Source organism: Erythrolamprus reginae, chromosome 1 (genome assembly GCF_031021105.1).
Source record: "Erythrolamprus reginae isolate rEryReg1 chromosome 1, rEryReg1.hap1, whole genome shotgun sequence".
NCBI classification, from domain to species: Eukaryota; Metazoa; Chordata; class Lepidosauria; order Squamata; family Dipsadidae; genus Erythrolamprus; species Erythrolamprus reginae.
The window spans coordinates 313,406,025-313,422,437 of record NC_091950.1 but is presented as its reverse complement, the minus strand read 5'-3'; the positions used below and the strand labels follow the sequence as shown (position 1 = coordinate 313,422,437).

Below are 16,413 nucleotides of genomic sequence, written 5' to 3'. Positions count from 1 at the left end.
AGCTTTAATTTCAATAACAAGAGCATACCATGCATTTGTAAATAAAACAGTTTTCTGAAGAGTATAACAGACTGTTTGCTTAATATGATATGTGTGTCACAATATGCAAGGTTTTAGAGAGGATACTATTTCTCCAATATAAAAATGAAATAGAACCTATGTTATTTTGAATATAATATTCAAAATTAAGTAACTGCTACCCGCTAAATACTTTTGTTTGAAAAGTTTTAATTACTAACTTAAATAAGTACACCGCAATGTGTTTGGCTGTACTTATAGGAAGTTTGCAGCTTTCACCAGTGATAAAAGCAGAATCATGCTACAAGCTCCACCCTTTCCATATCCATAACATTGTGTATATACAAAAGGGGGGGGGGGGGCTTGTATTGAGACACTGCTTCCATCCTTCATTCCCCTTATAGCTGCTGTTGAATGTACTTGGCTTACAGCTCTCTGAAACATTCTACACTAAGGCTATCCCAATGGAACAATTTCATGCTGGTAAATTTTCAAGGGTGCATGGGAGGAAAAAAATGTAGCAATAAGGGGAAAAAAGGCAATGCTCTATATAAATACAGAATTTTTACTTTTGGAATACAGTTTGTTGGGACACAATATTAAATGCTAAGGAAGCAGTACAATCCAGATTATTCAAACATACTTGCTGATCTTCTTCTTTAGTCCATGGACCTTTTACAAGTTCAGGATTTAGCACCTTTTGCCATCGATGCTGGCACTGTACATCTGTCCGATTCTAGGATTGCAGAACGAAATCCAAAGCAGATTATTAGAAAATGTTACAGATGTTAATATGCCACCCAGAAACATCTAAACTGACAGCGCTTATTGCAGGGTTCCACTATCCTTTTTATTTTACTGCTCAGGATGCCATCCGTACAGCTACAAACGGCTAAAAGTCAGCTATCTGGCTTTTTCAGCTCCCAGACACTTTGTTGTGTTTTTTCATAATTCACAGCATTTTAATTTTGGATCATATTTATCAACCCAATAAAAACAAGTTATTCTTACTAATATATATTTCACCTTTAGCATTTTGGCAACCATATTTATTTATTTATTTGACTGACTGATTGATTGATTTAGATTTCTATGCCGCCCTTCTCAACTGATTCAGGGTGATTTATTAGAAATATAGAATTATTAACAAGCAGCAGCAACCCAAGATTACAGTCCGCTTCTATTCTAAAGTTTTTGTTGTTTCACTATGTGAAATCTATGATATATCAGCCATCTGTTGTACATAAAATCTCCCCCCAAAGGCTCTTTATATTTTCCGTCCTTTATTTCACATGAGAAGTGAAAGAAGTGTATATAAATTTGAATTCTGCAAGTCTCCCAAATGCCTATTTAGTCTCCATCTGTAATTATGAAACAACCTCTCTCCTTGCACACTGATAAATGTGTGGTTATAAACAGAAAAGAGGCCTACTTACAGGAAGGAAATTGGCAATAACTTTCCAATCTTCTGTGCCATTCTGCTCCACAAGTTTCTTTAGTTTCTCATCCTAAGACAGTAATATAAATTCCATTACTTGGGGGTTTCATTTCAAAACAGGGAAAAGACCAAACTAACAATACACATTGTTGAATACCCTTGCTTTCTATAAACATGAAAGGTGAGATTTCCAATTTAATTGTTTAAGGCAACACGGTAGTGTTTTTCTTCCCCATTTCTCAACTGGATAGTTTTCTTCAATGAAAACAGCGTGACATTTTATATTTGGAAAGCTGTCAACCAATAAGCTAAGCTGAAATAGGCACTGAAAACCTAGTATGCTTGATAAAGATCAAAACTGCCACAGAAGTCAGGAAAATTTATGTAATTAAACTTTTTAAAGGTCATTTGCTTTTTGCTTTTTAATATGCCAGGGCTTTGTCTTCAGAAAAAGAAACATGATATAGATTCTGCCTGTTTCTCTCTCCATCCATCTATATATGCATTGACTGCCAAGGTTGGCTATTCTTGACATCACCAGAAGTTCAGGGTGAAACATGCATGGGGATGGAGATGGCCAGGGATGTATGTATACATTTGGAGAGGCCAGGATTCCTATAAGTCAACAGTAATCAACCAGGATTACAATTTATTTTTAAAGACAAACTTATGGAAGGAGTCCCAAATGTATAGCTCTTCGCAATTTCACCTTATCAGCCCGACGTTGGCAGAGATTTGGGGTTGTTGGAGCATATGAACAATAGGGTTGGCCTATTGGCTGCATTCCTAGGTACACACCCCATTTGAGACTTGCATGCATCATATGCTTTTATTATATTCAGTCAAGTCAAAGGTTGGGATGAAGCCAACTGCAACAGTGGTACAAAACACTGCAGGTCATCCTCCACTTACAGCCACAGCGGGGACCAGAATTTTCATTGCTAAACAAGGTGGTTGTTAAGCGAGTCAGCCTGATCTTAAGATCTTTTTTGCCTCAGTTGTTAAGTGAATCCCTGAAGCTGCTACGTGAAATATGCGGTCATTACGTTTTTCCCAAGTGACTTTACTTGTCAGAAGCTGGCGGATATGGTTGCAAACAGTGACCACATGACCCACACAGACACCAAAACGGAGTAACCTGGTTGACTAGCCTGCCTCTTAAACAAGAATCAAACACATCATACATTTAGTTAAGACATCTACCATTATCTTAAATGTATAGCTGCGTAAATTTATTTATTTATTTATTTACTTATTTATTTCTATGCCGCCCTCCTCAGATGCATTTATTTGACTTATCCACACATTGACTTAAACCAGAAGTCTTCAAACTTGGCAACATAACTAAGCTATGCTGGCTGGATAATTCTGGGAATCCACAAATATTAAAGTTGCCAATTTTGAAGACTTAAACAATGTATTGTATATATAACGAACATATCTGCCATTGTAGACATCCAATTTTCATGACCTTTGGCATCCATATCACTAGCTAGAGATAGTTGATTGGTTAGATTCAATTGTACTATGTGAGAAGAATTCAATGGGAGAAATCTTTCGGCCAGCTATCTTCTCATAGTAAACTGTCCAAAGCCAACAAATGAAGATCAAAAATAGAAATGAAGAAATACAGAGACAGTAGCCCATAGTTCAAGTTTCACGTATAAACCCAGCATCTCCTAACTTGTGGACTCCAGACAATTTGGACTGCAGTCCCCAAATTTCCAACAAAGTTATGCTAACTGAAAATCACAAACCTGTAGTTCATCTTATCCAGAGGGGTGGGTTGAAGAAGACTGCTCTAATCACTTCCTATATTGGCACCATTTGGGTTGAAGTCATTTAATTTACAGAACAAAGGCGAATTAGAGAATTAACTGGAAAGTTCACTGAATGTGAAGTTAATTATAATGTTTTGGCAATCATTAATCCACCTGCATTTCAACATTATACTTGGTTGCAAGAATTATTATTTGTAATCATACAAGATAGAACAAGAAAGTCCTTCACTATGATAGTGCCAACATTATCTTGTAAATTATTCCAGAAAAACACTTCTTTTTATGCTAGAAGTGATCCTCAGTTAGCAATCACTTGCTCAGCAACGGAACTTACGACAGACAGTAAGCTATACTTATTACAGTCCTCAAAGTCCCAGGCATTGTAGCATCCCAAGATCATGTGATTTACAACCTTCTCCATCAGCAAAGTTAATTGCAAACCTTACAGGAAGTCAGGAATCACAAAAATGTGAAGTCCTCACTTAAGGACCTGCAAGGCTCTGCTTAACAATTAAAGTTGGGAACTGCCAGAACTGCCATTGTTAAATAGAGGATTGCATCACATTGTGTTTTACAACCAGATTGTTTAGTGATGGAAATTCCAGTCCCAATTAACACTGTTACACAATGGAACAATAACCACTGAACTATAGAGTCTAACCTGTGGCTATTTTCACAAATATGATAATAAAAAATGTGCCTATGAATGGAAAACTTTGTTCTACTTGGGATATTGTCTTGTGCTATTAGTAAAAGTGTGTTGTGTTTAACACACAAAGCATGAAGAAAGAAATTTTTTAAATACTATAAAAAAATAGCCATGCAGAAGTACTTTTCCACATGCAATTAAGGTCCAAAATTTTAACACAGGAGTACCCAATGTCCAGTGTGTGCACAGGTACCAGTCCGCGCCATGCCAGCAACTGGGCTGCGCAAACAAATGAAGCCTCATCTGTGGGATGCAGGCAGCATGCAAAACCACGTCCCCTCCGGTCCGCGGAAAAACTTTTTCCTACAAAACCAGACCCTGGTGCCCAGAAAGTTTGGGGGGCGGGGTGCTGCTTTAACTGACACCTTAATCAACTAACTTAACCAAATGAATGGTTTGAACAGCACAACAATCATCCTTAAACTATTCTCTGTAGCCCTATTAAAAAAATAAAAGGTACTACAGTGGTACCTCTACTTACGAACTTAATTCGTTCAGTGACCAAGTTCTTAAGTAGAAAAGTTTGTAAGAAAAAGAATTTTTTCCCATAGGAATCAATGTAAAAGCAAATAATGCGTGCAATTGGGGAAACCACAGGGAGGGTGGAGTCCCTGTTTCCCCATAGGAGATTCCTAGAGAGGCCCCAGAGGCTTCTCCCCGCCTTTTCTGGCCCTGTTTCCTCACAGGAGATTCTTAGAGAGGCCCCATGGAGGCTTCTCCCTGCCTTTTCCGGTTAGTTTCGGAGGCTCAGGTTTGTAAGTGAAAAATGGTCCTTGAGAAAAGGCAAAAAAATCTTGAACACCCAGTTCTTATCTAGAAAAGTTCGTAAGTAGAGGCGTTCTTAGGTAGAGGTACCACTGTATTTTGTTGCAATTTTGATGACTACTTCCTTGTGATTATTTGACCTAGTAACCTCCAGCAAGGGTTTAGAAAGCACAACATTAAGCCACAGAGGCTATTTTGGAGAATTGCCAAATAGTGCAGCAACAAACTAACTTTTAAATAAAATGACCTGTCAATGCTTACCTATCAACATGTTAGTCAAATCAAAGCAAACTAAATATGAAAATTGGAGTGTTTAGAAAAAGTCAGCTGAAGTTACTGCCAGCACGCAGTGTTGCAAATTGAGTATTTTAACACAGAAACCTGCGCCAAGCGAATACAATTCTTAAAATTTAGCTTTGTAAAAAGAGGACTCCTATTACATTTGGTTAGGTGGTAAACACTATTAATATCCTAAGAACCATTGTTCTAAATGAACAATTCAGTTATTTAGAAACTTTATCTAAACATACTCGAAGAATGTTTTAAGCTTAACACCAATTTTAATAAGTGGACAGTCTTATATTTTAGTTTTTGTTTTGAAATTAATTCCTTCTTGAAGTCTAAAACATAGTTTTCATGTTGTCCTCGTTCACACTTCATTTTAAACCATTGTTTGTTTAACCATGATTTATGATTAAACATGAACATTTATGGAGCCATGGTGGTGGTGCAGTAATTAGAATGAAATATTTTGCAGGCTAACTCTGCTCACTGCCAGGAGTTCGATCCTGACTGGCTCAAAGTTGACTCAGCTTTCCATCCTTCCCAGGTCGGTAAAATGAGGACCCAGATTGTTGGGGGCAATGTGCTGACACTGAAAATTGAGAGTGCTATAGAGCACCATGAAGTGGTATATAAGTTAACTTATAAGCTACTGCTACTGTTATGGAGTTAGCCATAGCTGGCTGAATTTGCTTTCTAATAATAATTGGGAAGCTAAAAACAGGGAACCATCTAGCTGAATATAATGTGCAAACCTAGTCATTACCCGTCCTATACTCACACTGTAGAGAAACTAAGAGGATGACCCTTTGTAATACTTTTAATTGATTATCTGTCTACAAGGGGATAAAGGTTATGCATTGTTAATTGTGACTGAACGAAGTTTCTTTTATGACAACTAGAAATGAGAAGGCTTCATTTATGTGTTATTGCTTCAGAGCCTGGCCCTCTGAAATGGTGGAAACCAACCAAAGCATGACATGTCAACCCCAGCAACACCTAATACTGATGTTTATAATGGCTTCTATGCATTTTCTATCAAATGCATAATGCCAATTTCTACACAATTTATTGCAGTTGACCAACAGCTATGAAATCAGCCGTTATCTGCATAAACCCTGTATACAAAATAGCTGAGCCAGTGCATCACCCTAGAACCACCACCATTTTTCATACAAACCAGCATACAAAAGACATGAGTTACTGTTGGGCTGATTTTCATAGAACACATGGAAGAAATAGAATTTCCACTGCCTGCTTGACTGTTCTCAGGCTTCCAAGTCAACATAATAATAATTCAGTCAGTATGTCTCTTATCATTCTCCTAAACTAGCAGAGCTTCACTTGTCCATTGTCTTTTAAGCTGTTCCTATTATCCTATCACTATGGTGCCAGTGTTGAGTAGGCCCCAACATTGACATTATATATAATTTCCCTCTCAAAATATATTACTTGCTGCTAAACTATTTGTGTGTGGTTTGTTTTGTAACACAAACTCTGCGTTTTTAGGCACAGGCCTAATCATGATAACCTAAAAGGAAAAGCTTCATGTTTATTAACCAAATAAATATTTATCCACTTGCTTGAGAAGCCAGCCACAAATGGTACTAAAATTGTTGTCTTCTACAGACATTTAGTAATGGAGCCAGTTTACCTCTCCCCGGGTCCATCGCGTTTTTCCTAAATGACGTTTTCCACCCTTGGCGAGCAACCCATCGTAGTCATGATCGTACAGCTCGACATCTTCATCCTCATCCTCACTGCTATATATGCTGAAGAAATAAAATACAGAAAGCAAAATTAAGGCAAAACACTGAAGGGAAGAGAGTTTAATTTCAATATCACAAGTTCTACAAAAAGTTAGCAAAAGTCAACAACTTTTGCAAAGGTTACAGGGGTAATTGTCTGGAAAGTTGCATGACAAGATTTTGTTCTGCATTCTGTTCTAGTATCCTGAACAGGTTCTGCTGTTTCTGGTATCCACAGATACAAGCAAAAGGTTGGCAACCTTCTGCTTACTATGCATGTTTAGACCTGCTCATGCTGTTAGATCAGTGGTAAATTACACATTTGGCAGCTGTTCAACCAATGATGGTTTCAAATTAAAATACAATGTTTAGGACAATGAAAGGAACAGAGGCTGTGTCCAAGTACATATTTGGAATCCTCATGCCAAATCATTCAAAGAACAACTCACAAAGAGGTAAAAAAAAATTCCACATTTTAATTTTCAGATGAAAATCAAGTTTTTACATTTTTAGAAGGCTAGTATTTTGTACTATTCTACTCTCATACTATTTAATAACCTCTCATGCTGAATAACTCTAGTACAATAACTCTTGTAGAAGTTTACTAGTTTCCTCAGTTTATGGCACCCCATGTGTCTTGGCATGCCACAATCAACCCCCAAACAGTTCCATTTATTAACAGTGTAAAATATTCAGTCTGGAACCCTGGAGCACAGAGTTTGGGAATCACATTCCTAACCAACTTCAAATTAGGACTAAGGTGTCTAGCCTGCAAAAATCTAGAGGACCACTAGATGGCAGCAGAGTGGGAACTATTTTTCCCACCATTTGTTTATGTTCAGGTTTTCTGCAGACCAGACATGATGATCCTAGCTCAAATTACAGAGTTTACCCTTTGGTATACTCCAGGCATGAAACAAATAAGCTCTACCTTTATTATATATAGGGATACACAATAGATTCTAGCCTGCTGCTTTCTTCTGTCTCCCAAAATCATTCCCACCTACCACTTACATGAATTTCTATGCAGTTGAAGAAAGAGCAGACATATTTTACAAGGGGAGATGCTACCAAATTCTTTGAGGATGACTTTGAAGAGGGTCAATTTGCACATGTGCATGGCATTGTAGCTTCAAAGTGTCCAAGGTCAATGGTCAATGCAAAATAAATTCAACTAGTCAGTTTGGTTTGTTTTACTCTTCAATGAGAAGAAGTTCACACTTCAGGGCCAAATACAGGTATCTCTAAAAATAATACAATCTGAACTTTTCCTACTATCGCTAATTCAATTCCATCTAATGTTCTTCAGTTGATGATTGCCCCAGCTTTTTTTTCAAAGCTAACATGTGAGCAGAACTTACTAAAAAAACATCCAGTTTAATCCATGCAGTTTGGTAAAATTCAAAGTATTTTGCAATGAAGGTTGCCTTACTTCAAATTCTATTGAGCAATACTTTATTTTCAACTGGAAAATGTAAACATAAGTTTTGAAAGCTTAGCCTAAAGATTGTATCTAAAGTAGAGAAGAAAATACAGATGATTTAGGGGTACCTAAGGGCAATATGCTAATAGAATGCGCTTTAATGCCATTTTTAAATACATTTTGATCAAACAGGTTAAAGTAAACTGATCCAATATAAGGATTTCTAAATAATTTTTGGTATTTTTCTAAATATTTGTACATATTTCTGCAAATAAATAAGCATGCATTTTTGTGCCACCTATTCTCATAATTCCAGACACTCACAAGAGACCAGTAAAAACTGGAATACAGTACTCAAAACCAAACTAAATTGGACTGCAGTGCAACCCTTGCTACCCAGGAAACCGACCCTGCAATCAAAAGTGACGTTTTATGAACTGATGTGACATGCAAAATTTGCTGATCATATGATTTGGCTGTTCCTATGTACAATGAATTTGAGGTTTATTTTACCTGCATAGTTTAATTTAAAGTATGTGGGTATCTATATAGAAACATAGAAGATTGACCGCAGAAAAAGACCTCATGGTCCATCTAGTCTGCCCTTATACTATTTCCTGTATTTTACCTTATGATGGATATGTTTATCCCAGGCATGTTTAAATTCAGTTACTGTGGATTTACCAACCACGCCTGCTGGAAGTTTGTAGCAAGCATCTACTACTTTTGATGCTCTTGATATGAGCTTGAGGCATTTGAGGAGCTGCGAAAACAGCTGAACATTTTTTTCTGCTCTCACATGTTAGTATAGATTTTAATTGCATGTTATAAGGTTCACCTACAAGCAAGTTGCATTTATTTTAACAGGCACCAAGGCATCAAAAATCATGATAATGTGAAAAAAAAATCCCCTTAGTTCAGTGTTTCCCAACCTTGGCAACTTGAAGATATCTGGACTTCAACTCCCAGAATTCCCCAGCCAGCATTCGCTGGCTGGGTAATTCTGGGAGTTGAAGTCCAAATATCTTCAAGTTGCCAAGGTTGGGAAACACTGCCTTAGTTTCCATTTTCACATCAAGTTTATAGGCTCTTTTTAGCGGAGTTCCATAAACTTTTGTTTTTCATATACTGTAATGAGGACGGCATGACTCAGATGCTCTCACATTTTGCAACTTTAAAAATAAAGCCAACCAACAAAACAGCCCAGCTTTCTTTCTAGCCATCTTGTCCCTTTCCTCCCTCCATCATAATTATTATTTTTGGGGGATCTTTAGAACCCCCCCCCCCCCATAAGCAGCCAATCGTTCATAGCAGTCTGAGATGACGTGTCAGGCTGCAGCAACGGAAAGGGTTAAGCCTGTTCACTCCAGCTAATTTGCGCATAAGTAACGCTACACACTCTCATGAATACGCTCTCGCCAAGGAACTTAGATTGTGCAACCCATTTGAGAGAGAGTGAGAAAGGGAGGGTGGGGACGGGGCGGGGAGGAAGTGATTTGTTGCCGCCGCTTACTACTACAGCTCCTACTATTACTACTACCGCCGCTGTCACTGTGATTGAAGAAAAAAAAAAAGCGCCAGCGATCCGCCCAGCCAGCCCGAAGGGCGGTCAACTAACTCGCGATCCTTGTCGCCAGCCTTCTACTCCGACAGGTGCTTGGAGAAGAAGCGGGGTTTTTATTTTCTCTGTGTGTCTCCTCCGTTGCCAAACGGGGGAACTACGGCCCTCCAACGATCCCGCTGGAGCAGAGGAGGCGGTGTCTCCGCCACCCCCTCCTTCCATTCAACTTCACTTCTTGCACTATGATTACGCGCCGCTTTAAAAATAAATGCCCCGAAAGTCCCCGAGAAGACGGCGCCTTTGGCACACACAGCCCAGCGCTTTTCTCCCAAGTGCAAGTGCAGAGTTCAATCGACAGCCCCCCCCCCCCCCAGCAAGAAGCGAGCGTGCGACCATTAAAAAATAATAATAATAGGCAGCGCGCAAGACTGACTCCCTCCGCTCCCCAAATCGTTTCTGCAGGCCGGGTCAGCAATGTTGCCTTGCATGCATGTATGCATGCAGCGGCCATATACTATATAAGATCACCCTTCCATTCTTCTGAAGTGGGTAAAATGAGGGCTCACACTGTTCAGGGCGATATATGCTGATTCTGTAAATCGCTTAGAGAGGGCTGTAAAAGCACTATGAAGTGGCGCGCACACACACATGTATGCAATGTCAATGCATAGACACACATATACATACATATATACATAGGATGTCAATGCATAAACACATATACATACATATATACATAGGATGCCAATGCATAAACAAACACATATACACATATACATAGCATACTAATGCATACACAAACACACACACATAGGATGCCAATGCACACACACACACATAGGGTGCCAATGCATACACACACATACATATATACATAGGGTGCCAATGCATACACAAACACATACATGTATACATAGCATGCTAATGCATACACACACATATATACATAGAATGTCAATGCATAAACACATATACATACATATATATACATACGATGCCAATGCATACACAAACACACACACATATACATAGGATGCCACACACACACACACACACACACACACATATATGCCTTAGGCGGTTTTGCAAGGCTGCCTCCTCTGCCCCCGCTTTATTTACTCTCCCCCCCCCTTTCTCTTCCTATAAGTTAAGCGGAAATGTCCGGAGTTTCAAAGGTTAGTCAGCCCTTAAGCTTTCCGTGCCAAGCAAAAAAAAAACACCACCATCAAGAGGGCGCGTTAAAAACGGAGCAGGCGAAAGAGAAAGGGCTTTTTCTAATCCCGACTCCACGTGGACGCTCGTCCCGGGCTAATTTAAGCAAACAGATCCCCGCACTGCACGAGGGTTTCTGCAAGACCACGAGGCGCGCGAGCTTTTCTTGCATTGCCACCGCAGCGCGAAGTGAGGGGGAAAAAAGAGAGTAAGCAAGCGGGTAGCCTCAGTCACCTCCACCCTGCAACATTTCCCCACAACCACAAGCCGTCCTCGCCCCGGACGATCCCCCGCCACCGCATGGACAAGCAACCTCAGCAAAATTTTGTGTTGTGTTTTTTAAAATTATTATTATTTTAAGTTCCCCTCCGTAGAAATTGTCAAATGCAAGGCCTTGCAAAAGCAAGGTCAAAAAAAGCTCCCACCGTTACCAAATAAGTGACAGTTGACAAACCACCGGTGCTTTCTTCTCTCCCCCCTCCAACCTGCAACCTCGTCCCATGCGGCGCTGCAGGGAAAGTTCCCAACTCCCGCAGAAGTTTAAAAAAACAACAGCGCCTGCAAAGCGAACCCAAACTTCACCACCAGAAACCCAAATTCAAAGGCGACGGGTCTGCGATCCCGAAAAGAAGCCGACCCGCTGCAAAGCAACGGAGGCTTTAGTTTTGCTTCCACCCTTGCTTGTCATTCACCCAGCCGCCAATAATGAATGAAAGGGCGAATGAATGAAAAAACCGGAATCGGGTACCTGCAAGCTCCGACATTTTGCTCTTTTTTTTTTTTTTTGCCTAAGGATCGGGCTGCCTGCTTCTCTTTCTCTCTTCCCTCCTGCAACTCCAAACGCTGGCAAAGCCCAGATCGCGATTGTCACAAGCAACGGATCCCCCCCCCCCTCTTTTGCAAAGAAACGGACGGCTTGTGTGGAGATCTTTGCAAAGAAATAAGATTTCGGCTCTCGCGCTCCACTTGCAACCCGGTCGGACCTTCTCGCCCACCCCTCCTTTTTTGGAAATTTTTGCACGGATCCGAGCGTTGTGATCTATTCACGATCGCCAATAAAAACGGCGGAGGTGGGTGGGTGGGGGATCTTAAAAGTTAGCCCCGAGAGAAACCGAGTTTGCTAAGCACCGACCGATTCCAGGCATATTACTGAAACGCGCCTCCTGACAGGTGAACTGGCAAGAGGACGCTTCCTCTGCACCCTGGGCGACGGGTCTCAATCTCTCTCCAAACTTTTTAAAAAATAAACTCCCCCCCCCCACTCCGCCAAAGAATCTTTGCCACTATGCAACAAAACAAGACGCTGGCGCGCGCGCAAACATTACCAACAAGAAAACCAAGAGACCGAAAGAGCCAACGAGAGAAACAAGCCCCCCTTTCCCCCAAAATATTAGCAATTATAAAAAAATAAAGCGATTTGCTTTGCCCTTTTTTCCAGTCTTCTCCTGATTTTTTTTTTAATTACCTGTGCCTAGGTCTCCTGGCCATCCTTGCATTAGTCACTGAGGGGGGGAAAAGGCGAGAGGTGGGCGGGCGGGCGGGGGAGGAGAGGGCTTTTATGCAGCTGGAAGCAGTGCTTGGCGTGTGTCTCCTCTTTAAAAAAAAAAGGGTTCTTATGCTGCTAAGTTCTCAGGAGCCGGAGAAGGGGAGGAGGAAACAGGTTGAGATGAAAGCGTAACTCTGTAAACAGATGCCATCTAACAAAGGCCCCTTTTTTTTTTGTGGACACTCCCCCTCCCGCCAAATCTGGCGCCCCTTGCAGTGCGCAGGCGCTCCTCCAGCCCCGGGCTCCTGCCAAGCCCCAGTCGGCTCTCGGGAAGCGCGCGCGGCTGAGGTGGTGGCGGTAAAAAAGGCTCCGAGCGGAGAGCGTCTCCTGAGAGGGACCTTCGAGCCGGGCGGGAAAGGCTGCGCTGTGCCCGCTCTGCCGAGGCGCACTTGAAAGCACCTCCCGCCCCCGCTGAGGCTGCATCTACGAACTCGGGCTGGGTCGTGAGGGCAGAGCGGCGGAGTTGGGACGGCTCCGACGGCCAGGGCATGCTCCATTAAAACCGCGGGGTTGCCTTCACCTCCCCCGGGCTGTGTAGCTTTTATTTTTTAAGGCTTGGTTCGAACTTTCTCTGGAGCTACTCTGCCCGTTTAGCTTTGCCGAGGAGGAAACCATCCTATTTGAACTGGGGCGCGTTTCTTCTTCCCAGTTATTTTATTTATTTAATTTTGTCCAGCACGTCTTGGTAGTGTTACATAGATATAACGCTGTTTGTAGCAATCGATATATAGACAATAGCTATATAGAGTTAGCTATAGCTAGTCCTTGGAGAGGGGCGGCATACAAATCCAATTAAATAAATATAGATTTTAGCTATATAGACTTATTATTTTGTTATTTATTATTTATTTGTATGCCGCCCCTCTCTGTAGACTCGGGGTGGCTCACAACACAATAAAACAATTCGTAACAAATCTAATAATTTAAAATACATTTAAAAAACCCCACAGAGTGGGTCTTCTCCAGGTCCCGTCAACTAAACAATGTCGGTTGGCGGGCCCCAGGGGAAGAGCCTTCTCTGTGGCAGCCCCGACTCTCTGGAACAACTCCCCCCGGAGATTAGAACTGCCCCTACTCTCCCTGCCTTCCGTAAACTCCTTAAAACTCACCTTTGCCGTCAGGCATGGGGGAACTGAAACACCTCCCCCGGGCATGTACAATTTATGCATGGTATGTTTGTGTGTGTGCTTGTTAGTAAACGGGGTTCTTTTTTAAACGTTTTTAAATATTTTAAATTTATTTGGATTTGTTACGATTGTTATATTTTGCTGTGAGCCGCCCTGAGTCCGCGGAGAGGGGCGGCATACAAATCTAAATAATAAATAAATTATTAAGCAGACATACATACATACCATACATAAATTGTATAGGCTCGGGGGAGATATCTCAGTTCCCCCATGCCTGGCGGCAAAGGTGGGTTTTAAGGAGTTTACGAAAGGCAAGGAGGGTGGGGGCAGTTCTAATCTCCGGAGGGAGTTGGTTCCAGAGAGTCAGGGCCGCCACAGAGAAGGCTCTTCCCCTGGGACCCGCCAAATGACATTGTTTAGTCGACGGGACCTGGAGAAGGCCAACTCTGTGGGACCTAATCGGTCGCTGGGATTCGTGCGGCAGAAGGCAGTCCTGGAGATATTCTGGTCTGATGCCATGAAGGGCTTTATAGGTCATAACCAGCACCTTGAATTGTGACCAGAAATTGATCGGCAACCAATGCAGACTGCAGAGTGTTGGTGTAACATGGGCATACCTTGGGAAGCCCATGATTGTTCTCACAGCTGTATTCTGCACGATCTGAAGTTTCTGAACACTTTTCAAAGGTAGCCCCATGTAGAGAGCATTACAGTAGTCGAATCTTGAGGTGATGAGGGCTTATATAGATTTCTACGCAATATAAGTCTATGTAACTTATATAAGTTATATACAATATAAGTTTATGTGTAACTTATACATAGACAATAGCTAGACTTATATACCTCTTCAGAGTGCTTTACATCCCCCTCTAAGCAGTTTACAGAGAGTAAGCATATTGCCCCCAACAATCTGTTGACCCATATTGTGGGGGCAATACACTGGCTCTGTTAAAAAGTGCTATTGCTAACATGTTGTAAGCTGCCCTGAGTCTAAGGAGAAGGGTGGCATTAAAAAAAAATTAATCAAATATATAAATAAATAATAAATCTGGGTCCTCATTTTACCCACCTTGGAAAGATGGAAGGCAGAGTCAACCTTGAGCCTACTGAGATTCGATCTGCCAAACTGCAGGCAGCCAGTGATCAGCAGAAGTAGCTTGCAGTACTGTACTCTAACCACTGCACCACAGAGGTTCTCCTTATATGCATGAGATGGGTACTAAGAAGAGGGAAACATTAGGACAGGGATGGTAGGCAAGATGGTGCACTTATGCACGTCCCTTACTGACCTTTTAGGAATTGGGTGAGATAACTCCGCCATGAGTCTGTGAAGAAGGATGGCATAGAAATCTGACCAAATAAATAAATAAACTCACCTGGAACAATGAGGGTGTGTGTGCATGTGTACCTTTCTTTGCTTCCTAGAATTGGGTCCATGACGGGCAGGAATTCAACAGGACAAGTACAGATAACTGCTGAGGACTTCACCTATTGAAAGTCTCCTTTGCTTGCAAAGCGCTTGGCTAAAGGCACAGCCAAAGGATATCAGACTAAAAAGTGGCTGCAATTCCCTTTTAAGCTTATCGTTTGTATGACATTCCATTATTTAGATACCAGGAATTGCCTCTAGATTGGCACCTAGAAACCTATTAGGAGCAGATATGAGGGGTTCATACAGTAGTACCTCTACTTACGAACTTAATGCGTTCCATGACCAGGTTCTTAAGGAGAAAAGTTTGTAAGAAGAAACAATTTTTCCCACAGGAACCAGTGTAAAAGCGAATAATGTGTGCGATTGGGGAAACCACAAGGAGGGTGGAGGCCCTGTTTCCTCCCAGGAGAATCCTAGAGAGGCCCCACAGAGGCTTCTTCCTGCCTTTTAAGGTTACAGTTTTGAGGCTTGGGTTTGTAAGTGGAAAATGGTTCTTGAGAAGAGGCAAAAAAATCTTGAACACCCGGTTCTTATCTAGAAAAGTTCATAAGTAGAGGTGTTCTTAGGTAGAGGTACCACTATATATATATATATATATAAAGAAAAAACACAAGTGATCTTCCTTGCCAGGATTCTGCAGTCCGTTGCTTGGTTTTGCTATTGAAGGCCCTAGCTAGCCAGTTGTATACATTTCCAAGGTACTCCATACTTTTCCAACTTTATTAAGAAAATGACAATGCCTGCCCAACTCACATTGACTCTGGGCTGTTTACAGAACCTCAGATAACAAAGCCCAATAAACCCTTAACCTCCTTGGTGACAATAATTAAACTACTTGATGGGCTCCATATTGCACTGGGGTCCCCAGTCCCTGTGGCAAAACCATGCTTTCAGGGTGTTTCAAAAGCTTATCAAGGTGGATGACAGCCTTATCTCCTCAGGGATGTTGTTCTACAAGAAGACACCATCATGGTGAGGACCCTACATCAGTGATGACGAACCTTTTTTTCCTCGGGTGCCGAAACCGTGTGTGAGTCTTTGGAGAGGGGCGGCATATAAATGTAATAAACTGTAACTGTAACTATATTGATTGATTGATTGATTGATTGATTGGATTTGTATGCCGCCCCTCTCCGTAGACTCGGGGCGGCTAACAACAATAATAAAAACAGCATGTAAATCCAATACAACTAAAAAACCCTTATTTTAAAACCAATCATACCTACAAACAAACATACCATGCATAAATTGTAAAGGCCTAGGGAGAAAGAGTATCTCAGTTCCCCCATGCCTGACGGCAGAGGTGGGTTTTAAGGAGCTTACGAAAAGCGAGGAGGGTGGGGGCAATTCTAATTTCCGGGGAGAGTTGGT

The 16,413-nt window shown here is 41.4% G+C and overlaps 1 protein-coding gene across 5 annotated transcripts in view; it reads right to left on the bottom strand.

Annotated features, from left to right (window-relative positions):
• The window catches only part of MYB (MYB proto-oncogene, transcription factor), a 50,198-nt gene extending 37,660 nt beyond the window's left edge, over positions 1–12,538 (bottom strand). For 2 of the 5 annotated variants that reach the window (XM_070733560.1, XM_070733562.1), the window contains exons 1-4: positions 12,403–12,538; positions 6,648–6,765; positions 1,455–1,526; positions 662–754 (exon numbers count right to left, since the gene is read on the bottom strand). In XM_070733560.1, coding sequence (XP_070589661.1) covers positions 662–754; positions 1,455–1,526; positions 6,648–6,765; positions 12,403–12,425 — 306 coding nt within the window. In that variant the 5' untranslated portion in view covers positions 12,426–12,538. The remainder of the gene's footprint in view (positions 1–661; positions 755–1,454; positions 1,527–6,647; positions 6,766–12,402) is intronic. The other 3 variants (XM_070733561.1, XM_070733563.1, XM_070733564.1) reach the window with 3 other exon arrangements.
• Between the last annotated feature and the right edge of the window lie 3,875 nt (positions 12,539–16,413).